We start from the raw sequence: 26,763 nt of genomic DNA, 5'->3' as shown, positions 1-26,763 counted from the left end.
AAGTATATGTACATTATCTCTGACAGAGGTTTGTCCTACTTGTTCTTAAAAACTTCCAGGGAAAGAGACTCCACAGTCCCCCTTGTAAGACTATTCCAGAGCTGAACTAGCTCAGCTCTGGTGACACCCACACAGATTTTAGTGGTGAACAGCTCTGGAGAGAGAGAGGAGACCCCAGTGAGTGGGCAACTGGGTAAAAAGAGTGAAGTTGGGAATACAAACATTGACATGTCCAAGGTCACCCAGGCTGTCTGTGATCGAGCTAGAAATAGGTTCTAGTGCCACCGTACTGCTGTTTCTGAAGGTCTCTGCCACACTGATGTTTTAGGCACTTGTGCAAACCCTTAGTACAGACAGAATTTACACTAGTGCACTGTGATTGGTACTGGTGCACCATGTCCCAGTTTGAAGGTTTGAGGTGGTGGGAGCGGGGAGGAGGGACCTCACAGAGGCCGGGATCTGGCTGACCAGTGCAGCTGGTAAGGGAGGGGCAGCAGTAGTGCTGGAGGTATGATCCAGGAGCACAGCCCCAAAGGGCTGGACACTGACTTCTCCTGACCCAGGGGACACCCCCCCAGCGAGGTGGTTTGTCCATGGATGCACAGGCTGTCTTGGCAGGGCAGCTCAGCTACAGTCCCTGCACACCTCTTCCTGCAGCCTAATACAGTGTGCTCTGGGGACCTTTCCAAGCTGCGGGTGACAGGGCTCTGGAGTTAACAGGGTCTGTTCCTGGCTCTATCACTGGCCTGTTTAGTGACCATGGGGAAGTCACAGCCCCTCTCTCTGTAATGCTGTCTCCAGTGACTCGAGAGCATGAGCACCAGCCTCAGGCAGACTGGTAAGAAGCAGGGCACAAACCCCAAATTGGGTGTGAGGTCTGTATGGAAATTTCACCAACCAAGTATCCAGCGTAAACGCTTCAGGCTCTGTAACAGCATTAACATGGAATCACAGACAGTCCTCTTGCGTGATCCCATATATCTCGCCACGCAGGTGAGCTCACCTTCATGACAGATGGTCCCTTACTCCAGGGGTTCTCAACCTTTTTCTTTCTGAATCCCCAATGATGGAGATTCCACAACCTCCCTAAGCAATTTATTCCAGTGCTTAACCACCCTGACAGGGAGTTTTTCCTAATGTCCAACCTAAACCTCCCTTTCTGCAATTTAAGCCCATTGCTTTTTGTCCTGTCTGCAGAGGTTAAGAAAAACAATTTTTCTCCCTCCTCTTTGAAATGACCATTTATGTACTTGAAAGCTGATTATGTCCCCTCTCAGTCTTCTCTTCTCCAGACTAAACAAACGCAATTTTTTCAATCTTCCCTCATAGGCTGTGTTCTCTAGACCTTGAATCATTTTTGTTGCTCTTCTCTGCACTTTCTCCAGTTTTTCCACATCTTTCCTGAAATGTGGCCCCCAGAACTGGACACACTACTCCAGTTGAGGCTTAACCAGTCTGGAGTAGAGCGGAAGAATTACTGCTCGTGTCTTGCTTACAATACTGCTGCTAATATATCCCAGAATTATACTTAATTTTTTTTGCAACATTGTAACATTGTTGACTCATATTTAGCTAGTGATCCACTGTGACTCCCAGATCCGTCTCCGCAGTGCTCCTTCCTGGGCAGTCATTTCCTGTCTTGCACGTGTGCAACTGATTGTTCCTTCCTAGGTGCAGTACTTTGGATTTCTCTTTATTGAATTTCATCCTATTTACTTCAGACTATTTCTCCAGTTTGTCCGGATGATTTTGAATTTCAGTTCTATCCTCCAAAATACTTGCAACCCCTCCCAGCTTAGTATCACCCACAAACTTGATAAGTGTAACAGAGAGACTCTGCTGCTGGGAGGGTTTCACCATGTGTCAGAGGGTCACACCCTGGTAGGAGGGGGCTAGATCTGTACTGGAATAAGGTCACTCTGTGCTTCCCAGTGTGGCACAACCTAGAATATCCATGACCAGGGAACAATGCTGAGGGGAATCAACATGTGGAAAGGAGAGAAACCCTGTCTGAATCTTCTCACATTGCCCTTCTCCCCCTTACAGGCTACAGAATAACGTCCACGTTTTGCTCCAGATCAGCCCATCCTCCCAGCGGGGAGGCAATGGCTGCAATGGAGCTGGCTCAGGTAAGAGATTCTCAGGGACCTGGTGGTGGTTTCTGCTTGGAGGGAGAGGAACAGTAAATGTGTAGTATAGTAAAGTAAATATACAATAATCAGTTTGTGACACATTTTCTTTGCAAATCTCAAAGTTCCATATAAAATAACCTAAAAGTATGTCCCACTTCTCTCTAGTTGTCTATTTCTAATTGAATATGCCCTGAGCTTTTCCCGTCTCTCTAATTATAACATAAAAAGAAAATCTCAGATTTACACCTTTTCTCAGATTCTTGAACATGCATATAAAATGTTTGCAAATGGTGCTCATTTCCTCTTTATTCATTTATCAAATATTGATGTGAAACACTCAGATTTTACCCCCATGATCCTTCTCTCTGATCAACTTGTGCCAAAGTCCTGGCTCCAAGCATTGCCCGGCTTTCCCCAGTCACCTGCCCTGTCACTGTGATAACTTTCTATCCACTTATCAAACACTGTGAGTGTGAAATCACAGATTCTGCTTTTCTCCTCTTTTGAAAACTGCAGGAACTTTTGGTTCGGTTTAGAAAATTTGTTCCCCCAGTCCTTGTTCTCTATCTTGGGGGTGAGGGAAGTGGGAAGGGGGTTAGCACTGCCACGTGATGGTCTCTTCCACAGCATTCTGCACTCATTCTTTCTGAAATCTGGTGTCATTGAGACCATTGTTAATCCAGAGTCACTGTATGGAAGGACAAGGAATGACTCCAGATGGACAATGGGGCAAATGAGATCAGCAATTCTCCCTGTGAGGAGGGGCTCTCATTAGCTGCTCTCCCCGGAGAGCTAAAGGAGGGAAGCTGCTCAAACGCTCTGTCCCTCTCTGCTCAGGATATTGGGGTTCAGCTTCCTGGGTCAGACACTGCAGCCTCCATTGTGATCTGGGACACCAGGCTTGGAGCTGCTTCTCCCCCAGTGTGGTTCTGTGCTGGGAAGTGACCTTAATTAAAGCTGCTTCTCTGCCTGGCCCAGGGGGTGACCATCTCCAGCTGGTCCTAGCCCCGTAGGGCAGCCCTGGGCCCTGTTAATACTAATTTCTGAGCCAGACATTCCAAATAACTGACAGGAACGAAGGGAAAATGCTGGGGTCTGGCCTTAAAATGACTCCACACAAACAGACCCTCCTCATTTCTCGTCCCATTAGCAATTGCAGGATAAAGTCCAGCCATGGGGGAGCAAACTACCTAGGAATGGGACTTTCCTACCAGACGGGCAGGGAGAGGGGATAGGGAGATTGAAAGGGGCAATGGGAGAGAAGAGTTTGGAGAGAGATTTCCAGATCTCTAATCTGCCCAGAAAGATGTATTGCTGCACCTTGGATAGAGTCACTTTCCTGTGGAAAAGATGAGAATCAGACAGAGGAAAATCCAGTTCCTGATTCCATATTCCCCCCGCTGGGGTGTGGCAGCCGTGGGGTCAGTGTCAGAGGGAATCCCCCACAGTGACTCCTTTGGTTCTGCTTTTTTCTAGCCTTGTGTTCAGAGACTTTGTTATGGGATGTGGGGAGGGAGAAGGGAGGTTAAACATGTCTCTGTGGGCTTAGCCTGGCAGGAGGGGCCAGGTCTGCACTGTACACAGAGATCAAGCCTTTCTCAGCATGGCAGACTCTAGAGTGTCTATCTGCGGGGAAAGGGCCTGGGGGAATCATGCTGTGAAATGAGTTAGTGTGTTTTGAAACCTTCACAACTGCCCTTCTCACCCTGCCAGGTTGCGGAATAATGTCCATATTTCGCTCCAGTTCATCCCGTCCTCTCGTTGGACAGGAGAGAGAAATGGCTGCAGAGGAGCCAGTTCAGGTGGGTATTATCAGTGGGTTGCTGGTGGGTTCCGGCAGGAGGGAAAGGGGCAGCAAATACATGGGAAATGGGAAGATTTGCACAGTCTGGTTTGGAGGTTGGAGCGGGGAAGGAAATGCACAGGGTGGACAAAGGGAGGAGGACAGTGTGTGACAAACCTGTTGGGAGTTGTTTAAGTGTCTTAGATTCTAGGAACAGACCCATGAGGTTCGGCGGTGGAAATGCTCAAGTTTGTGGAGCAGAAAATAACCCAGCTCCATGGGGCTGGGAAAACTGAACAGACTCATTGTGCTGGAGCCCGACCTGACTAACTAGCGGTTGCTGTGAGACATGAAGGGGCACCCACCAGTGAAGCTTAAGGGAGATTCCCCTCCCTTCACATCCAGCTCTTCAGAATGGGGAGGGTGTTGGGCTTCCTACCAGGGAGCTGTCCCTGGACCCTGCTACGGGCTCCATCTCCTGAATCAGTCAGTGGCTAGTAGGTGTGTGATGGCTCTGCTGGGAGAGAGGAGGGGCTCTCTCTTTATCCCCTCCCCCTGGTGTTTCCTGGATGCTCTGAGCAGGGTGGGGGTGGGACTCTGACTGCAATCCACCCAGAGTTTCTGTTTGGCTCCTGTCCCGCATGTATAGGGGGGCTGTGAGTGGGGCAGCAGGTACTGAGTGTTGGACTCTCGCTCTTTCAGGGGCCGGTGACCTTCGAGGAGGTGGCTGTGTATTTCACCAGGGAAGAGGGGGCTCTGCTGAACCCCACTCAGAGAGCCCTCTACAGAGATGTCATGCAGGAGAACTATGAGAATGTGACCTCGCTGGGTAAGGGTTCCTGTCCCCTCTGTTCTTGGAAGGGGAAAAGAAGAGAGATGGTTCACGCCAGCCCCACAACGCCACCTCTACTCTGTCCTGTTTCAGCATCACCCCAATATGCCAGTGACACACACGCTGTCAGAGACCCTCCCCTGCTGCAGAACACTTTGGGAACAGAGCACAGGAACCGTATCGCACAGTGTCAAATATCTCCTGTTTGCTCAAGTAAAACTGAAGGTTAAGTGCAGCATAATCAGCAGAAGCTTCCTACCCCTGACCTCTCAAACCCTGAGCCTTCTCCACCCGGACCACAATTATGCTTGGGGTGTAACGAGCAGACTGCTGGAGTCAGAGCTGCTGGTCCAGAGTTACTTATTACACAGACAGTCCATGTGTCCCTGAATCCTGGCTGGTAGTATCCAGAGAAGGAAGCTGAGTGGGGAATTTAGTGTTAGTGGGGCCATGTGCTCAGCTTCATTTTAGGGGTCCCTCCTTGGGACACAGGCAAGAAAAAGAACATTCTCTCTTATTTCACCCCCCCCTCCATTTTTCATTTTTTTCTTCATCCTCCTCCTATAAGTAAAAGGAAGTAAATGAGGATAAGGTGAGATACCTTGATTGTTTTTGATGTCTGAGTTTTCCACAGACCGCTTGAAAATCGCTGAGCGTCTCAGTGCACCACCTAATGATCTTTCCAAATACTGTTTGTACCATTAGCTAACTGTTGTAAAGCGCTTTGGATAAGAGCCCTTTATAAAAAAAAAATATTAAAAATGTTGGAGTGCAGGGTCTGGCCAGGAGTTAAGTTGTGGGAGGGGGCTCAAGGCTGGGGCAGGTGGTTGAGATGTGAAGCGCTTACCTGGACCAGCTCCTGTTTCATGCGAGCAATGCAGGTGGGGATGTGGAGGGGCAGAAGTCAGGGTGGGCAGGAGGCTGTGTGGATGGGTTGCAGGAGTCAGGGCTGAGGGTGTGTGAGGGGCTGTGGATGTGTCTGGGGGCAGGGGGTATGGGTGGTTGCAGTAATCAGGGAAGGCAGGGAACTGGGGTGTGTTTGTGAGGGGTGAAGGAGTAAGGGCTGGGGGTGTGAGTGGGGGTGCAGGAGTCAGTGAGGGCAGGGTGTTCAGGGTGCAGGAGTCAAGGCTGGGGGTGCAGGGTCTGGGAAGGAGTTAGGCTGCAGGAGCAGGCTGGAGATTGGGGTGCAGGTTCTGGGATGCAGGAGGGGGTTCAGGGTTGGGGTAGGAGGTTGGGGTGTGGAGTGCTTTCCTGGGGCAGCTCCCATTTGGTGCGAGGAATGCAGATGGCAATGTGGGGGCGTGTGTGCAGGAGCTCCCATATTTGGTGCTCAGGGTGGGGGTGAGCATGTGGGGGGCGTGCAACAGTCAGAGCATGGGGTGTGAGGGCTGCATATGTGGGTAGGGGTGCAGGAGTCAGGGCTGGGGGCTGGGATGGTGGGCTGGGTCATGGGGGTGCTCCCAGCCCTGTATCCTGAGTGACTCTCAGTAGGGGCTGGGTATGGGGGGGTATGTGATAGGGGTTTGCTTTGTAAAGCAGTGAGCAAGTGACCAGGGAGCTTTTCAAACATGGCTGCTAATGGAGAGTTTGGTGAGGGAGTTTGGAAGGGGATTGGGAAGGGGGCAAGGTTCTCTTGCCATTCTTTAAAAGATTTAAGCTATAATACAAACTTCTTGGTTGTAAGAAAACCCCTGTTGTTAACTTAGGTAGCTGTAGGAGATGATGCAGGCAGAAGCCCAGCAGCAGAGTAGGGGCTATCCTGTTTGTTGCACTCAATGTAGCATGTATGATTACCTGCCCTGTGAGCGGGTGGCGTATGTGTTCATTCCGTGCAAGGAGCTCCTGGTCCTCAGACAGCACGTGGAGGCTTTGGAGGCCAGGGTGGTGGAACTGGAGACACTAAGGGAGGCAGAGAAGTATGTCAGTGAGGCTTTCTGGAACACTAGATTTCTCCCACCTCCGGCCAGACAGCCACTGTGCTGTTGAGGAGGATGAAAGGCCCAAGGAAGGAGAGCAGTCAATGGGAGCAGAGGGAAACCTTCCCATAATTGGGACCATCCTTCCAGATGGTGTTGGGGTAACCCCTTGCACTGAGGTTACCTCTCCGGGGAGGGAACTCCAGTCATTAAGAAAAGGCAGCTGTTAGTAATGGGAGATTTGATCATTAGAAACAAGGATAATTGGACAGCAAAGAATCCTGTGGCACCTTATAAACTAACAGACGCTTTGGAGCATGAGCTTTCGTGGTTGAATACCCACTACCTCAGATGCATGTAGTGGAAATTTCCAGGGGCAGGTATATATATGCTAGCAAGCAAGCTAGAGATAACGAGGTCAGTTCAGTCAGGGAGGGTGAGGCCCTGTTCTAGCAGTTGAGGTGTGAATACCAAGAGAGGAGAAACTGGTTCTGTAGTTGGAAAGCCATTCACAGTCTTTGTTCAATCCTGAGCTGATGGTGTCAAATTTGCAGATGAACTGAAGCTCAGCAGTTTCTCTTTGAAGTCTGGTCCTGAAGTTTTTTTGTTGCAGGATGGCCACCTTAAGGTCTGCTATAGTGTGGCCAGGGAGGTTGAAGTGCTCTCCTACAGGTTTTTGTATATTGCCATTCCTAATGTCTGATTTGTATCCATTTATCCTTTTCCGTAAAGACTGTCCAGTTTGGCCTATGTACATAGCAGAGGGGCATTGCTGGCATATGATGGCATATATTACATTGGTGGATGTGCAGGTGAATGAACCAGTGATGGTGTGGCTGATCTGGTTAGGTCCTGTGATGGTGTCGCTGGTGTAGATATGTGGGCAGAATTGGCATCGAGGTTTGTTGCATGGATTGGTTCCTGAGCTAGAGTTGTTATGGTGCGGTGTGCAGTTACTGGAGAGAATATGTTTCAGGTTGGCAGGTTGTCTGTGGGCGAGGACTGGCCTGCCACCCAAGGCCTGTGAAAGTGTGGGGTCATTGTCCAGGATGGGCTGTAGATCCCTGATGATGCGTAGGAGAGGTTTTAGCTGGGGACTGTATGTGATGGCCAATGGAGTCCTGTTGGTTTCTTTCTTGGGTTTGTCTTGCAGTAGGAGGCTTCTGGGTACACGTCTGGCTCTGTTGATCTGTTTCCTTATTTCCTCGTGCGAGTATTGTAATTTTGAGAATGCTTGGTGGAGATTTTGTAGGTGTTGGTCTCTGTCTGAGGGGTTAGAGCAGATGCGGTTGTACCTCAGTGCTTGGCTGTAGGCAATAGATCGTGTGATGTGTCCGGGATGGAAGCTGGAGGCATGAATGTAGGCATAGCAGTCGGTAGGTTTTTGGAATAGGGTGGTGTTAATGTGACCATCACTTATTTTCACCGTGGTGTCAAGAAAGTGGACCTCCCATGTAGATTGGTCCAGGCTGAGGTTGATGGTGGGGTGGAAACTGTTGAAATCGTGGTGGAATTTTTCCAGAGTCTCCTTCCCTTGGGTCCAGATGATGAAGATGTCATCAATGTAGCGTAGGTAGAGAAGGGGCGTGAGTGGACGAGAGCTGAGGAAGCGTTGTTCCAGGTCGGCTTAAAGATATTGGTATATTGTGGGACCATGCTGGTTCCCATAGCAGTGCCACTGATCTGGAGATATGTATTGTCATCCAATTTGAAATAGTTGTGTGTGAGGATAAAGGCACAGAGCTCAGCAGCCAGTTGTGGTGTGGCATCATCAGGGATACTGTTCCTGACAGCTTGTATTCCATCTGTGTGTGGGATGTTTGTGTAGACAGCCTCTACATCTATGGTGGCTAGGATGGTATTTTCTGGGAGGTGACCAATGCATTGTAGTTTCCTCAGGAAATCAGTGGTGTCACGGAGATAGCTGGGAGTGCTGGTGGCATAGGATCTGAGTAGAGAGTCCATATATCCAGACAGTCCTTCAGTGAGAGTGCCAATGCCCGAGATGATGGGGTGTCCAGGGTTTCCGGATTTGTGGATCTTGGATAGTAGATAGAATAACCCTGGTCGGGGCTCTAGGGGTATGTTGATTTCTTCTGGTGTTAGTGTAGGGAGTGTCCTGAGTAGATGCTGTAGTTTCTTAGTTTATTCCTCAGTGGGATCTGAGGGAAGTGGCCTGTAGAATTTGATATTGGAGAGTTGTCTGGCGGCCTTGTCATAAACAGATAACTAAGGGTTAATGTCTCTTTCACCTGAAGCACCTGACAAGAGAACCAATTAGGAAACCTGATTTTTTTCAACTCTGGGTGGAGGGAAGGTTGTGTCTGAGTCTTTGTTTTTCTGCCTGCTTTTCTCTGAGCTTTGGAGAAGTGATTTCTGCTTTCTAATCTTCTGTTTCCAAGGTGTGAGTACCAAAGAGTTTGTTTCTTTTGTATTTACATGAATATAGTTGCTGGAGTGCTTTGATTTGTATTCTTTATGAATAAGGCTGTTTATTCATATTTCTTTTAAGCAGTTGACCCTGTATTTGTCACCTTAATACAGAGAGACCATTTGTATGTATTTTTCTTTCTTTTTATATAAAGCTTTCTTTTTAAGATCTGTTGAAGTTTTCTTTACTGGGAAACTTCAGGGAAATTGAGTCTGTACTCACCAGGGAATTGGTGGGAGGAAAGTCAGAGGGAGATCTGTGTGTGTTGGATTTGTTTGCCTGACTTTGCATACCCTCTGGGTGAGGGGGGAGGGAAGAGAGAGATTAACTTGGTAATTCTGTTCTCCAGGACTGGGAATGGAGAGGGGGGAGTCACTCTGTTTAGATTCACAGAGCTTGTGTCTGTGTATCTCTCCAGGAGCACCTGGAGGGGAGAAGGGAAAAAGGATTATTTCCCTTTGTTGTGAGACTCAAGGGATTTGGGTCTTGGGGTCCCCAGGGAAGGTTTTCCAGGGGGACCAGAGTGCCCCAAAACACTCTAATTTTTTGGGTGGTGGCAGCAGTACCAACTTCAAGCTAGTAACTAAGCTTGGAGGTTTTCATGCTAACCCTCATATTTTGGACGCTAAGGTCCAAATCTGGGACTAAGGTTATTGACAGGCCTCCTTTGGTAGTCAGACCTGTTCATGATGACAACAGCACCTCCTTTATCAGCCTCTTTGATGATAATGTCAGGGTGGTTTCTGAGGCTGTGGATGGCATTGCGTTCTGCACGACTTAGGTTGTGAGGCAAGCGATGTTGTTGTTCCACGATTTCTGCCTGTGCACGCCGGCGGAAGCATTCAATGTATAGGTCCAGACTGTCATTTCGACCCTCAGGAGGAGTCCATGTGGAGTTCTTCTTCTTGTGCTGTTGGTGGGAGGGCACCTGTGTATCAGTGCACTGTTCAGTGTTGTCCTGGAAGTATTCTTTGAGTCAGAGACGGTGAAAGTAGGCTTCCAGATAGCCGCAGAACTGTATCATGTTGGTGGGGGTGAAAGGGCAGAAAGAGTCCCCGAGATAGGACAGACTTTTCTTCTGGGATGAGGATAGTTGGGTTTGTGATGACCAGGAGAACCGTATGGTGACTTGCCTGCGTGGTGCAAAGATTGCTGATTTCTCGAGGCATCTAGATAAATTTATGTGTAGTTCTGGGGAGGAGCCAGTGGTCGTGGTACATGTAGGCACCAATGACATAAGGAACAGTAGGTGAGACGTCCTGGAGGTCAAATTTAGTCTGCTAGAAAAGAGACTGAAATCCAGGACCTCTATGGTGGCATTCTCAGAAATGCTTCCAGTTCCACGTACAGGGCCAGGTAGCCAGGCAGAGCTTCATAGTCTCAATGCGTGGATGAGATGATGGTGTAGAGAGGAGGGGTTTAGATTTATTAGGAACTGGGGAAACTTTGGGGATGGGGGAGCCTATACAGGAAGGATGGCTCCACCTAAACCAAAGTGGAACCAGACTGCTGGCACTTAACATTAAAAAGGTTGCAGAGGAGTTTTTAAACTAAGAGATGGGAGAAAGCCAATGGCTGCAGAGGAGCTCGTGGATGAGACAGAGACTTGTCTTAGAGAAGAATCTAGTGATAGAGATTTTTCTAGTTTAGTCAGGAAGAGAGGCTGGAAAAGGATAAAGTAGGGGCCAGATCAGACAGGAAGCATTTACACACAAAAGAATCTGACACATCAGAAAAGGGCAGACAAATAAACAGACAAGTTTTTAAAGTGCTTGTACACAAATGCTAGAAGTCTAAATAGTAAGATGGGTGAATTAGAGAGCCTCATGTTAAAGGAAGATATTGACATAGTAGGCGTCACAGAAACCTGGTGGACTGAGGACAAGCAATGGGACACAATCGTTCCAGGGTACAAAATATACCGGAAGGACAGAGCAGGTCATACTCGGGGTGTGGGGAGGGGAGTGGATCCGTATGTTAAAGAAAATGTAGACTCAAATGAAGTAAAAATCTTAAATGAAACCGCGTGTTCCATTGAATCTCTATGGATAGTAATTCCGTGCTGTAATAAGAATATAACAATAGGGCTCTGTTATCAGGCACCTATCAAAGACAGTGATAGTGAGGATGAAATGCGAAGGCAGATTAGAGAGGCTATCAAAATAAAGAACTCCATAATAATGGGAGATTTCAGTTATCCCCACATTGACTGAGTACATGTCACCTCAGGACAAAATGCAGAGACAAAATTTCTGGCTACTTTAAATGACTGCTTCATGGAGCAGGTGGTACAAGAACCCACAAGGGGAGAAGCAGCTCTCAGTTTAGTCCTGAGTGGAGCAAAGGATCTAGTCCATGAGGTAACTATAACAGGACTGCTTGGAAATAGTGATCATAATATAACAACATTTAACATTCCTGTGGTGAGAAGAACAGCGCAACACTGTGGCATTTAATTTCAGAAAGGGGAACTATGCAAAAACGAGGGGGTTAGTTAAACAGAAATTAAAAGGTACAGTAACTAGAGTGAAATCCCTGCAAGCTGCATGGATACTTTACAAAAACACAATATTAGAGGCCCAACTTAAATGTATCCCCCAAATTACTAAATACAGCAAAAGAACTAAAAAAGAGTCACTGTGCTTTAATGACCATGTAAAACAAGCAGTGAGAGATAAGGCCTCTTAAAAAGTGGAAGTCAAATCCTAGTGAGGTATATAGAAGATAGCATAAGCACTGCCAAATTAAGTGTAAAAATGTAATAAGAAAAGCCAGAGAGGAGTGTGAAGAACAGCTAGCCAAAAACTCGGAAGGTAATAACAAAATGTTTAAGTACATCAAAAGCAGGAAGCCTGCTAAACAACCAGTGGGGCCACTGGATGATTGAGATACAAAAGGAGCCCTTAAAGACAATAAAGTCATTGCGGAGAAACTAAATACATTCTTTGCTTCAGTCTTCACGGCTGAGGATGTTGGTGAGATTCCCAAACCTTTTGTGGGTGACAAATCTGAGGAATTGCCAGAGATTGAAGTGTCACTAGAGGAGGTTTTGGAACTAATTGATAAACTTAACTGAAACAAGTCACCGGAACCAGATGGTATTTACCCAAGAGTTCTGAAGGAACTCAAATGTGAAATTGGGGAATTATTAGCTATGGTTTGTAACCTGTCCTTTAAATCAGCTTCTGTACCCAATGACTGGACGATTGCTAATGTAACACCAATATTTAAAAAGGGCTCTAAAGGCGATCCTGGCAATTACGTACCGGTAAGTCTAACGTCTGTACCAGGCAAATTAGTTGAAACAATAGTAAAGAATAAAATTGCCAGGAACGTAGAAGAACAAAAATTTTTGGGCAAAGAAAAGAAAAAGAAAAAAGAAATGAAAATAAGAGAGATACCAATCTCCTAGAACTGGAAGGGATCTTGAAAGGTCTTTGAGTCCAGCCCTCTGCCTTCACTAGCAGGACCAATTTTTGCCTCAGATCCCTAAGTGGCCCCCTCAAGGATTGAACTCACAAGCCTGGGTTTAGCAGGCCAGTGCTCAAACCACAGAGCCGTCCCTCCCCCAAAACTCAACATGGTTTTTGTAAAGGGAAATCATGTCTTAGTAATCTATTAGAGTTCTTTGAAGGGGTCAACAAACATGTGGACAAGGGTATCCAGTGGACATAGTGTACTTAGATTTCCAGAAAGCCTTTGACAAGGTCTCTCACCAAAGGCTCTTACATAAATTAATTTATCATGGGATAAGAGGGAAGATCTTTTCATGGATTGAGAACTGGTTAAAAGATAGGGAAGAAAGCGTAGGAATAAATGGTAAACTTTGAGAATGGAGAGGAGTAACTAGTGGTGTTCCCCAAGGGTCAGTCCTCAGACCAATCCTATTCAACGTATTCATAAATAGTCTGGAGAAAGGGGTAAACAGTGAGGTGGCAAAGTTTGCGGATGATACTAAACTGCTCAAGATAGTTAAGACCAAGGCAGACTGTGAAGAACTTCAAAAAAAATCTCGTAAAACTAAGGGAATGGGCAACAAAATGGCAAGTGAAATTTAATGTGAATAAATATCAAGTAATGCACATTGGGAAAAATAACCCCAACTATACATACAATATGATGGGGGCAAAATTAGGCTAATCAGGAAAAAGATCTTTTTGTCATTGCAGATAGTTTTCTGAAGACATCCAGCAGTGTGCAGCGGAAGTCAAAAAAGCAAACAGGATGTTAGGAATAATTTTAAAAGGGATAGACAGTAATACAGAGAATATCTTATTGCCCTTATATAAATCAATGGAAATAACTAATTTAGACCCCATCATTTTATACATATATTTGGGATTATGTTTTCCACTGGGCTGCAATATGTGTTATCCTGTCATTTGGTTCTGCTGAGATCCTGCATTCAGTAATATCCCTGCCCTTCCTGTTCCCTTTCTCCACTGAACCCCACCAGCCCATGGTTACTGTTCCCAGCTTCCCCAAGACTCTCTCATTGTCTCTGGACCCATCTGTCAGCAAGCAGCAGTGCCAGGGAGACTTACCCTTTCTCTGGAGACTTTGATTTCTGGGACGCGGATTTACTATCTGTGTGTTTTAGCAGACTCTTTGAAATTAAGTGTCTGTGACATTAAGCACAGTATGATCTGGACTGTTGAACAGCTCTGTCACCTCAGTTCCCCAAGCTGGAGTGCCTTTTACACTGCTCTACTGTAAGAGCAGCCACTCCTGGGCAGTTCATGCGCAGTCTCCAGCATGTAACTCACTTCTAGCTAGACAGTTTTGAGTGCTGCTAGTCAGTGACTCCCAAATTACAGTACCCCACAGGAGAACCCCAGAAAATTCTCTGCTCCCAGACTTCCCCCAGAAATGTGCATCTTGCCCTGTCCAGCACAGTCCTGAAGAATGGGAGCTCATATGAAATATGTTGTTTCATCAGTGGAAAATGCAATGCACCAGCCTTTTTATTCCAAATGGAGTTTCCAACACACTTCAATCCAAACACACTGGTTTGATAAAAAAAGGAAACAAAATTATTGACTACTGAAAAAAAAGATTTTGTGACTGCAAGTAATGAGGCATAAAAGTCAGAATTGTTTATGAAAGAAATGCAAGATAAAACACAAACTAATGTTTAACTTAACAATGCAAAAGGGATTTCAAACAAATGTTTCTCTCACCATCTGCTGAAACAGGCTGGTTTTCCTTTCAGCCAGGACTCCTCTTTACCTGCCCCTGCTGCCCACATTTAGTTCTTCAGGAATTGTCAAAAGCAGAGGGAAAGGGGAGAGAGAGAGTGAGTCTCTTGCATTTTCCTCACCTCTTTTTATAATTCAGTCCTTTGTACTAGAAACAAATTCAGTCCCAAGTTGAGTCATGGTGACAGGCTGTCATAGGTACGAGCTTCAAGTGATCCCTATAATGGAATGTAAATGTCATCTTCACACCGTCCCCCTCCTGGAGGATGGCTATTTGACCAGCTGTTTGCTTTGCTGTCTCTGAGGAACTTAAGGTTAGGGTTGCAGCTTTTTCAGTAACATCATACCGTAAAATCTCATAACTTTACATACAATGTTGCTACACTTTTTAACAGGAGGATATTCAGTAGTTTGTCTTTTCAAATGATTCCTCACAAACCATACAGTGATAAATGAAGGGGAGGGGAGGGATCTCCCTTTTATAAATACCCAGCCAGCCAGTTGGCTGTAAAATCCCTGTTGGTGCGAGTTCTCTGCTTGCTTTACCTCTAAAGGGTTAACGAACCTATAGGTAAAAGAAAAGTATTGGGCACCTGAGCAAAGGAGCCAATAGAAAGGCTAGAACTTTGTTAAATGGGAAAGTAACTTTCCCTTTATCTGTTGTTCTCCGGAGAAGGCGACACGGACTAGCAATGTTGTGTAAGGCTTGAAGCAGGTATGAAAATTCATCTTCCATACCTAGAAGAAATGATTTGGCTAGGGAATGTTTAGACAGACACAATCAGGTTTATTTTTTATTTTGGTTTTTGGATCTCCTCTGTGCTATCCCAGATGCTTTTGTTTGCTTGTAAGCTTTAAGCTGAACCCCCAAGAAAGCTATTTTGGGTGCTTACAAAAAAATTTTCTTTTAAAATCTAGCAAAAGCCTAAGTTCCAGATGTATTGTTTTCCTTTTCAATTTTAATAAAATTTACCTCTTAAGAACAGGATTGGATTTTTTGCTGTCCTAAGAAGTTTATATGTGTTGTTTGATTAGCTGGTAGCCACAGCTAATTTCCTTTGTTTTCTTTCTCAGCTCTTTCCCGGAGGGGAGGTGAAAGGGCTTGAGGGTGCCCCAGAGGGAAGAATTCTCAAGTGCTCCTTCCTGGGTCCAAGGGTTTGGGGGGTTTTTGCGTTTGGGTGGTGGCAGCATTTACCAAGCCAAGGTCAGAGAAAAGCTGTAACTTTGGGGGTTTAATACAAGCCTAGAGTGGCACAAATTAATTTGTAGAATCCTGGCGGGCCCCCACTTTCTGCACTCGGAGTAACAGAGTGGGGATTCGGCCCTGACACATACTATGAACAAAATTGATCATAATTTTCTAGAAGAGTGAACATAGGGGAACAGACTTGCACAGGGTCTGTCTGTGTGTTCCCAACATATATGCTGGGATTTCAGTCCCTCACAAACAATGTGTTTGGCATCTTCAAACAGCCGGGGAACCGGTCCTGGGAATTGACTGGTTTATTAAGTGACACTGTATGGAATTGAGAGACACTTTATAATATTATTATTAATTTATTATAAACACCAATATGATGAAATTGCAATAAATAGTGCTTGATATGCCATGTAACGTGTGAATGGAAATGTTAAGATTTTCCAAGTATTATGATCTTGTTTCTACTTTTGTATTGTGAGTTACAGATAGGTAGCATGTGTCTGTATTACAGACTTGTGTAGTGTTTCTGAGTGACACCCCCAGACATATTGGCATCAACGCTGCCCAGCCTGTTCGATGGCCCATCCAGGGTCATCATCCCTACAACAAAGCCATGGAAAGGATTAAGGGGATACCCCTATTGAGTCAGCAAGACATGCAGGGCTATGCCTGTGTACTGAGACCTCCAAGGCTTTTCCATGCTACGTGCTGTGAAGTTTGTGTTTGGGACACAGGAAGTAGAAGCCACTTGGCAAAAGGAATGTAAAGGGCAGCTGCATCATCTCCATTTTGTCTTCAATCCCTCTTCCTACCTCTGGAGCAACTTCTCTACAAACCAAAGGCTTGAACAAAGGACTGAATAATGTGGTTGTGTACCAGGCAGCCCTTCAAGCCAGAAACTCACCAATACTGCTAAGAACCAGATACATTCAGAAATATATATATCTGATTGCTGTCCCATTTAACAACTCCCTTTTTCTTTCTTTCTTTTGTAATAAACCTTTAGTTTAGATGCTTTCTTGCTTATAAACCTTTAGTTTGGGTGCTAAGGATTGGCTGGCATCGTAGTATTTTGGGTAAGATCCAAACCTATACTGACCTGGTAATGTGACTGACTCTGGGGTCAGAAGAACACTGTTTATGTGAGCAGAGTTTTTAAATAACCTCTCACTGTGCTGGACCTAGGTGCTGATTGGGAGTCGGAGAACTAGAATGCAATAAAGGGGGCCGTGTGATTTCTTTTTTCAATTTCTCAATAACCAGCGTGAGGGATCAGAAGCACAGTTGGTGACTGGTCAGTGAGTTTAACTTTCGTGTTAACCACGAGTTTTCGTAGCATCTGCTCTCCATTTTTCAGCCTGCCCTGATCTTGGTCTTTTCAGTGAGTACTGCACCAAGCACTCTGGGTCACACTAAGCACTGAAGTTAAATTAATAGAGTGTTTTTATGACACAGTCGTATGAAATCAACTGAACTTCTTTGTTTTCTTTCATCTGAGCAGGGTTTCCAGTTTCCAAACCTCATATAATCTCCCAGCTGGAACAAGGAGAAGAGCCATGGGTCCCAGACCTCCAGGGTTCAGAGGAAAGATGGATCCTGAGATCTCCCTGCACAGGTCAGGAAACATTAAACCAACTCAGAATCTGTAAGTGCCTGAAAGAAACATCTGGGATGCCCTACAGAGTCCTTGGGAAGTCTCTCAGTTCATTATTGTCCCTAGCAGGAGTCGTATCCTCAGGGTAAACATAGCTCATGGCTTCCTGTAGATCCTAGCAGACACCAGGCCCTGGCTTCCTTCCTTCCCCCTGTGAATTTGGATGAGATGTGAAGATCCAATTGATCCCCTCCTCTCTCCTATTTAGGGGAAGAGTTTGGAGGAGTTCAGTTATTGTTTTTATTTGACCTGTCTCCAGCACTTGTTTTGGTTTGGCCTTCCCCTTTCCATCCCTGTTTGAGGTTTCTGTCTCTATCACAGCAGGTGATGCAGTGATAGGTGAGAAAGAGGAGCAGAATTTTCAGAAGGAAAATGTCGAGCAAGTGGATAAACTCAGAGCATTTTCGCAAAGATCGAAAAGGAGTATGACCAGGAGTCAAGAGCTGGGAAACTCCTGTGAGATTCAGCACAGACCAGAAAGAGAGCAGGGAAACCAGCCAGGAGAGAGAATGAGTAAATATATTTTCTGCTGGGGAACTCAGAAGAGCATCAAGGAAACCACAGCACAGCAGGAAATCCTCATGGGAAAGAAGAAAAGTACATGCTGTGAGTGCGGTAAAAGCTTCTATTGCAGCTCAGCCCTTTCTGTTCATCAGAGAATCCACAGGGGGGAGAGGCCCTATGAATGCCATGAGTGTGGGAAAAGCTTCACTCAAAGATCAACCCTTTCTAGACATGAGATAATCCACACAGGGGAGAGGCCCTTTGAATGCCGTGAGTGTGGGAAAACTTTCACTTACAAATCAAGTCTTGCTGATCATAAGAGAATCCACACAGGCGAGAGGCCCTTTGAATGCTTTAAGTGTGGGAAAACCTTCATTCACAGATCAGACCTTTCTAAACATGAGAGAATTCACACAGGGAAGAGGCCCTATGAGTGCCCTGAGTGTGGGAAAAGCTTCACTGAAGGATCAGCCCTTTCTCAACATCAGAGAATCCACACAGGCGAGAGGCCCTTTGAATGCTTTAAGTGTGGGAAAACCTTCATTCACAGATCAGCCCTTTCTCAACATCAGAGAATCCACACAGGAGAGAGGCCCTATGAATGCCGTGAGTGTGGGAAAACCTTCCCTCACAGATCATCCCTTTCTGTTCATCGGAGAATCCACACAGGGGAGAGGCCCTATGAATGCTGTGAGTGTGGGAAAAGCTACATTGAAAGATCAGGCCTTTCTAGACATCAGAAAATCCACACAGGGGACAGGCCCTTTGAATGCAGTGAGTGTGGGAAAAGCTTCATTACCAGCTCTCACCTTACTGGGCATAGGAGAATCCACACGGGAGAGAGGCCCTATGAATGCCATGAGTGTGGGAAAAGCTTCACTCACAGCTCAAGCCTTAGTAACCATCAGAGAATCCACAAAGGGCAGAGACCCTTTAAATGCCGGGAGTGTGGGAAAAGCTTCCTTCACAGCTTTCACCTTTCTAGACATGAGAGAATCCACACAGGTATGAGACCCAATGGAAGCAGTGAGTGTGGGAAAACCTTGTCTTGTCACTGAGCCCATGTGAGCCGTCAGAGAATCTGCACGGGGGATCAACACCATAAAAACCTCTAGGGCTATCAATACTTCAATACTTTTCCTGATTCCCACAGAGTAACTTTTAAAAGCTTTTTGAACTGCTTGATGCAGCAATATCCCTCAGCTTGTCCAGATGAGTGGCCCAGTTTTGCATTTTGCAGTTTGACTCTTTGAAGTGGACCCATTTGTCCTTTCTATCAACTCCATTCTCCCATGAGTAGTTCCAGTGTGCTCTTGTCATGGTATAATTCCCCACTCTGAACCTTAGTATCCAAAAGATGGGGTACCAGCATGAATTCCTCTAAGCTCAATTACCAGCTTAGTACTTGTAGCACTGCCACCAACCAGGAATTTCAGTGCCTGGTACACTCTGGTCCCCCCAAAACCTTGCCCGGGGACCCCCAAGACCCAGTCCCTCTGGATCTTAACACAAGGAAAGTAAACCCTTTCCCTCACCATTGCCTCTCCCAGGCTTCCCCTCCCTGCGTTACCCTGGAAGATTACTGTGATTCAAACTTCTTGAATCTTTAAACAGAGAGGAAAATTCACCTTCCCCCCTCCTTCTCTCTCCCCCTCCCAGACTCTCCCTGAGAGAGAAAAATTATCCTAACACAGAGAGAAATTAACCTTTCTCTCCCCCTTCCCTCCTTTCTCCCCACCAATTCCCTGGTGAATCCAGACCCAGTCCCCTAGGGTCTCACTAGAATAAAGAAAACAATCAGGTTCTTAAACAAGAAAAGCTTTTAATTAAAGAAAAAAAAACAGTAAAAATTATCTTTGTAAATTTAAGATGGAATATGTTACAGGGTCTTTCAGCTATAGACACTGGGAATACCCTCCCAGCCTAAGTATACAAGTACAAATTAGAATCCTTTCAGCAAAATACAAATTTGAACTCCTTCCAACCAAATACACATTTGCAAATAAAGAAAACAAACATAAGCCTAACTCACCTGATCTATCTAGTACTTACTATTCTGAACTTATAAGAACCTGTATCATGGAGATTGGAGAGATACCTGGTTGCATGTCTGGTCCCTCTGAGCCCCCAGAGTGAACAACCACCAAATTCTAACAGCACACTCTCAAACTTCCCTCCCTCAATATTTGAAAGTATCCTGTCCCCTGATTGGTCCTCTGGTCAGGTGACAGCCAGGCTCACTGATCTTGTTAACCCTTTACAGGCAAAAGAGACCTAAAGTACTTCTGTTCTATTAAGTCTTATCTGTTTATGACAGACCTTCCCATAAGAAACAAGGGAGCAGCACATTTATACCATTCCTCCTACTTTAAAGGTATTGTTAGAGTCACCAATGATGTGGATTGTATCATTGCCAGTTGTTCTCACGTTCCTTTGGGTTATGCTGAAGAGCAGTTATCATGGCAACTTTTCAAATTATATTTAAATGAAGAGGAGCAAGGGCAGGAAAAAAGTGTTATTTCAGCCTCTGTGGTACTGGAAGGAGATGTAAAAAGTGACAGAGTCCTGTGGCACCTTATAGACCTAAAAAACATTTTGGAGCATAAGCAATATACAAAAACTTATAGGACAACACTTCAGTCTCCTTGGACACACAATCACAGCTTTAAAAATAGCCATCCTGCAGCAAAAAAAACTTCAGACCCACACTTCAAAGAGAAACTGTTGAGCTTCAGTTTATTTTCAAATTTGACACCATCAGCTCAGGATTAAACAAAGATGTGAATGGCTAGCCAACTACAAAGGCAGTTTCTCCTCCCTTGGTGTTCACACCTTCACTGCTAGAAGAGAGCCTCATCCTCCCTGATTGAACTAACCTTGTTATCTCTAGCCTGATTCTTGCTTGCATATTTATACCTGCCTCTGGAAATTTCCACTACATGCATCTGATTAAGGAGGGATTCACCCACAAAAGCTTATGCGCCAATACGTCTGTTAGTCTGCAAGGTGCCACAGGACTCTTTGTCACGTTGTACAGAGCTGGACTAATACAGCTTTAGCCCTCTGATACTTGGAAGGAGATGGTGTGACTCAGAGATTCCCTCCTTCCCCATCACGGCAGAACTGTTACCTTTTGTCTGAGCCAGGCAGAGTTTATCGTCATCACATTCTACCCCTCCACTTCTCAAAGTGTCATGTAATGAAGTGTTCTCAGTTGTCCGTGCTTGGAGATGATGCTTTGACTTATTTAATCCTATGCCAGAATCGCTATGACTGGAGAGATTTGGAAAGATTTAAAGTGTGACAAGAGAGGTATTTTTCCTCAGGATGCAAACATTCCTACATAGGAGACGCCTTCCACCAACACGCATGGCAGAAGAACCAGAGAGATATGAACTCTCAGAAGTGCTGGGACAAACCACAACTTGAGCCAAGGTTCAATTGTTGGCAATGGGGATTAAAAGAAAACTAACATATATGACAAGAATTTGTGATTTTTGAATATGTTATTGTTACCAATGAAAATGAAATTATAGGTGGTTATTGGTTAAAGAGTAAGAGACTAATTGATAATCTGAATTATTTTGGAAAACTGAAAGTTGTCTTGTTTTTTTTCTTTTTTTAGTTGTACAGGAAATGATGGCTAATCTTCAAAAGTTACTTTGATTTAATTTACCTACTGTAGTGTAGGGAGTTCCGGTAGAAAACCTCACTCCAAAGGTTGGGGTGGGAGAATAGGTGTTAGAGTGTATAAGAGAATATTGGGCCTGTATGGATTTTATGTTTTTGTATTTCAGATAGAACATATTTTGCTTAGCTTCAAAGTCAATTTCTATTAAAAGGAAAACTACTCGAGGAGACAAGTTGTATAAGTTTTTACCCACTTACACTGTAAGGGTCACTGACTTCCCCACTTCTCTAATTTGCAAAGGAGAGGCCTGACATCTGTCATAGGTTGTATCCAGCAGGTAGGAAAGCTGCAGTTGTCAACCATCAAATACCAAGGAAAAGGCTGAAGTCCATTTCCTTTCATATCAAAAAGGCGTCTAAAGGGTGGTCTATGCTGAAGACCTATGTTGACATGGCCACATATCTCAGGGGTGTGAAAAATCCTGAGAGAAGTAGTTAATGTTACCTAAGCCCCAGTCTAGACAGCGTTAGGTTGTCAGAAGAATATTTCCAGTGTTTGAAGGGTAGACACAGCCTTAGACAGACTGATCCCCTCTGGGAAGCGAGTCATGACATCAGTTCCAATTTTGACCCATCTCCCTATATGTGAGAGAGCTGCTAGTATGGAGGGCTGAGCCAGGTATCAGATCACCTGGTTCAACTGAGGGAAAAGCTCTTAGTGCCCATCAATCCAAAGACTGAGAGAAATGTTGAATTCCAACCATTGTCATTTTACTATTTTATTGTTCCTCTCTCTGTGTTTTGTGTTGGCCTTTCTGTTCTATCAGGGTGTGACTGTATAGCTCAGTGCATGTGTGATAAAAGCTCTTTGGTGGCAGTTGGCAAAGAGGTCAAAGTAATTCAGAAGAAACTCCTGTCTCAGACCTGACAAACTCATCACACCTGATACACTGATTTTTATGGTATTTGTCCAGGAAGCTTAGCAGTGAGATCTCTAGTGAAAGCTTGTAAATTATTGTTACTCCTGATCACTGCAAGAGGTGTGTATGAGTCCTGTTGAAGGAGTCATGTAAGTGTATGGAAAATTAGGCCCACATGCTATTGTCATGAAAGTGAGTCACCCCAATCACAGGTCTTGTTGGGGAGAGCCCAGTCAAGTGGGAGGGAATTGTCACCTGTCCCTTACTAGCCAGCTATGTGATGTATTGCTGCATTGTCAACCTTTGCACCAGCCCAGAAAAGCCAATGGAAAACTATCAAACACAAATTATAGACATCGAAACCCTGTGGAAGTGAAAAGGACAATATGACAATGAGGAAATGGTCCATTCTGTGAATATACACAAAAGACTGATTCAGTTTATGACAGGGTGGAGAGAAACACTCTGGGTCCATTCACCAAGGAGATCATTACTGACCAGCGGTTCTTCAAGAAAGGCAGGGCCATGGCTCCTAGGGACTAGCTATCACTGCAATAGACTGTCACCTCACACTTCAGTCTACTTAGCTAGGGAAGGGAGCTATTAAAAAGTGTCAGTTGCATTTTGTGATTTTGTTTTGTTGGTAACGGTTGGTTTCCATCACTCACATTTGTTTCTGTTTAAATCTCTGTCCCTTGGTAAAGAAATTTCTGTTTGTTCGATAACTGTGCTCAAGTGCTGTGTGTGATACCAGTAAAACTGGTAACCTGGGAGGTACCATTGCTTTGGGCAGAGAGGAGCTGGGATTTTTCTGAGCCCTGGTCTACCCTAGGAGAGGGAATCGAGCTAAGTTACGCAACTTCAGCTACATGAATAACGTAGCTGAAGTCCATGTACTTAGATCAACTTACTGTGGTGTCTTCATCGCGCTGAGTCGACTGCTCCAGCTCCCCGTAGACTCTGCCTGCATCTCTCACCGAGCTGGAGTACAGCAGTCGAGGGGAGAGCACTCGATGTGTTGCATCTACACTAGATGCGATATATCGACCCCTGCTGGATCGATCGCTCCCCACGGATTCGACAGGTAGTATAGACATACCCTAAGTATCTGGTGATCAGAGCTGGACCCCTGAGAGGGACACATTGAAGACACTCAGGGGTTAAGGTGCCTCTGTTGTCAACTGTCAGGGCTGCTGTGGCTCAGAGGAGGGTGCTTGACTGCCTGGCAAACTTAGGTGCTGCAAGCCTGGGAGGCGGGAGAAGTGAAGCGGCTACGGTGTGCTCGGGGTGCTCGTGCTCGGAGCAGGGGTGAGCTGGGCTGAGAGAGGTGCCACAGGGCAGAGCGAGGATCCTGCCACAAGAGAGGAGCCTCAGGGTGGAGGGGGGAGCTGCCATGGATGGGGCATCTCAGGGCAGGGACACCGGGGGGGGCACAAGGTGGAAGTTTGACCTAGGGCGCAAAACATTCTTGCACTAGCCCTGTCCCATGCCCTGCCTGCAGCCAGCCCCTGTCTGCAGCCAGGCCAGCTCCCCCTGCCCGCAGCCAGCCTGTCTCCAGCCAGGTCAGCTGTCCCTACCCTACCTGCACGAGCCGCATCCTCCCTGCCCTGCCTGCACCCAGCCCCTGACCCACACCCTGCCCTTTCTCCAGCCAACTCCTGTCGCACCCCCTGTGGACCTTCCCAAAGCCAGCTAGCCCCCACACCCCCCCAGCCTGCACCAGCACTGCACCCCCAGCCCTACCTGCAGCCAATGCATCACCCCCTGCCCTGGCTCTAGCCAACCCCTGCCGCACCCCCTGCCTCAAGCCAGATAGTCCTGTACTCCTATATCTCCAGTCCTACCAACCCCTGCCGCACCCCGCTGCATCCCTGCCTGAAGTCAGCCAGCCTGTCCCACACACCCCTGTCTCCAGCCAGCCCTGCACCCCTTGTCCTGCCTGCAGCCAGACCCTACCTCTAGCCAACCCCATGTCCACTGATGCCCTGCAGTTCCCAGGGCAGTAACCCTGCACATCTGCTTCAATGAGGGGGGCAGGGAGCAGCTGGGACCCACACGTGCGCACCCTAGGGTGACCAGACAGCAAGTGTGAAAAATCAGGAGAGGAGATAGGGGGTAATAGGATCCTAGATAACAAAAAGACCCCAAAATTGGGACTGTCTCTATAGAATCGGGACATCTGGTCATCCTAGCACACCCCCAGGACTCCTGAGTTCCATTACTGGGTTTCCTATTGGTTCCACTACCGGTTGTTTTCCTTTTTCTGTGAGACTTTGGGCAAGTTGCTCCCTCCCTAGGGCTCTGTCCCCAGCAGTCAAATGGGGATTTCATACTTTCCCGCTATTGGAAAGTGCTGGGAGAATCCCCCAGCAAAAGCTGCTCTGACAGTGCTAAGCAGCATCTGACCAATCAAGGGGGGAGCGCACTGCCCAGGAGGAGTGTTTGGCTCTGGAGTTTCACTTCTGCCCAATCTAGAGAGAAGGACCCAGCCATGGAGTTTGGCTCAAGAAAACCAAGTCTCCAATTTGTTATGAGAGTTTTGAATTCCAATCCTGTGCTCCAAAGTGCTTGGTGTCAGCTGCAAATTTTAGAAGTATGGTCTTCACTGAATTTTCCAAATCATTAATGAAAATATTGAATAGTACTGGACCCCAGACTGATCCCTGCTGGACCCACTAGGTACAGCCTCTCCGTTGGACAGCCAGACCTGGAGAAGGGCTCCTGGAGTCTGGGCTTTCAACCAGCTCTGTGCCCACATTACACTGAGTGCAACTGGACCGCATTTCCCTCGTTCACTTGTGAGAATGTCCTACAGGACTGTCTTGTTCATGGATGGGAAGATGTTCTTTTTCAGGGATCTCAGACGAGAACTGGGGCACAACACCTGGATTGTTAAGGCCACAAAAATGGAGGCAGGAACCTCTTCTCTTCTGCTGGCAAAGAACCCCAGGTACCTAAAAGATAGGGACTCACATCCCTGAATGGGCTTTAAAAAGGGCAGTGATTAAAAAGTTTGTCCCCGACCATTTCTTGTTTCCACAGAGTAGACATTTTAGCAAACTTTAGAATTCATTGGTGTTAAACACTGTTAAACTCCCCTTTCTCCTTCACACAGGGCTTTAACGCCCCTTATCTCACTCAGACTCTAAACTGCCCAGAGTTTGAGAATTGTCCCCGTTCCCATTGGACAGATGGGGAGAAGCCTAAGGTCCAGAGAAGGGAAGTGACCTACCCAAGGGCCTACACAGCAAGACGGTGGCAGAACCAGAAAGAGAAGCCACCAGCCCTGACTCCCGTTCTAACAAACAAAAAACCCTTGCCCCCGAGGCAGGGATAGAGCTCAGGAATCGAGATGGGGAAATTTCATTGAAACCATTTCTGTCAGAAAATTTCATTCCGATTAAACCAGTTTGTTTCTTGAAATCATAACAAGTGGGATGAAAGTTCTTTGCTAAAAGATTTTGTTGCAAAACAAAAGCATCTCCTGTTCATCACAATGTGTTAAATTGTGTCGTCACACACAAAGAGGAGACACTTAGATCTCAAAAATTAGGTAAAATGCTTCAATCTGAGCTAAGTCATTGCTGCTCTTAACAATTTCAAAATAAAAAAATACAGATCAAATAGACTATTTCAGCTATTCTATTATGTGTTAATCTGCTCTGAGTAAACGTGATAGGACACCTCATATTATGCCCTACTCCTAGTGACACTCTCCAATGGATCCCCATCCTCCACCCACCGTGAGGTAGGTAGGAGCGGATCATTATTATCCCTACTTGAAAGAGGGAGAAGCTAAGGTTGAGAAAGGAGAATTGACTTGTCTTAGGTCACCCAGCCTGTCAGTGGCAGAGTTGGGAATAGGATCCAAGAGCCCTGATTTTCAAACTAACCCTCGGATCTTGAATTTCAGACATTGAATGACCTGAATAAAGTGCTCTCAGATGAACTCCAGACCAACAACAGTGGACAGAAGTATTTAGCAAATATTTGAGAACTGCAATGTTAGAATCATGAACTGCTCAGAGACAATTAATGCAGAGAAGCAGCAAAATTCATCAAACATAGAACTGGTTCTGACTTATTTCCTTGGTCTTAAAAGAGAACAACAAGGATCTGAGTCTCCTCCCTGTCAATAACCTCCTGCTCAGCCAATCAAGGTAGAGACTAAGGACGGGAGGCTGAGGGTTCTCACCAGGGAGACCGAAGGATGGCCCAGGTCACTGGTGGGGATCACTGCCTGAGCACTATTTCAGCCCCACATTTTTGAGTGGACCTCCCACAGTGGAAGCTGCAGAGCACTCCCCCACAACACGCACACACACACACACACCTCTTGTTGTTGGGAAGGGAACAGGAGAAAGGAGAAAAGAAGCAAGAGATGAAGAGAAAGGAGGGAGGGAGGAAAAGGTGAAACAAAAAGGACAAACTCTAATGTCCCCAGCGATTCTAAGGGACAAAATCCCAGGTGCGCAATAAAATTCTGCCTCCTTAAGCTTGTGTTTTCCATGCCTAGAATTCAACTGTCACCAGATGGATCAGACTGAACAGGTTTCAAACCT

General features: G+C 46.1%; 1 protein-coding gene across 6 annotated transcripts in view; it reads left to right on the top strand.

Moving 5' to 3' along the window:
• LOC127039339 (zinc finger protein 135-like) overlaps window positions 1-26,763 on the top strand; it is a 1,030,205-nt gene that overhangs the window by 5,692 nt on the left and 997,750 nt on the right. Inside the window, exons 2-4 of one of the 6 annotated variants that reach the window (XM_050932794.1) lie at window positions 2,047-2,129; window positions 3,846-3,934; window positions 4,618-4,744. The exons of 4 other annotated variants lie outside the window; for them this stretch is intronic. In XM_050932794.1, the coding sequence (XP_050788751.1) occupies window positions 3,857-3,934; window positions 4,618-4,744 (205 nt within the window). In that variant the 5' untranslated portion in view covers window positions 2,047-2,129; window positions 3,846-3,856. Of the gene's footprint in view, window positions 1-2,046; window positions 2,130-3,845; window positions 3,935-4,397; window positions 4,417-4,617; window positions 4,745-26,763 lie in introns of those variants that run through there. One more of the 6 variants, XM_050932797.1, reaches the window with a different exon arrangement.

The sequence above is a fragment of the Gopherus flavomarginatus genome, chromosome 23 (genome assembly GCF_025201925.1).
Source record: "Gopherus flavomarginatus isolate rGopFla2 chromosome 23, rGopFla2.mat.asm, whole genome shotgun sequence".
Taxonomy (NCBI): domain Eukaryota; kingdom Metazoa; phylum Chordata; order Testudines; family Testudinidae; genus Gopherus; species Gopherus flavomarginatus.
Note: the sequence above shows the minus strand (reverse complement) of the source record. Positions and strands in the feature narration are given on the sequence as shown.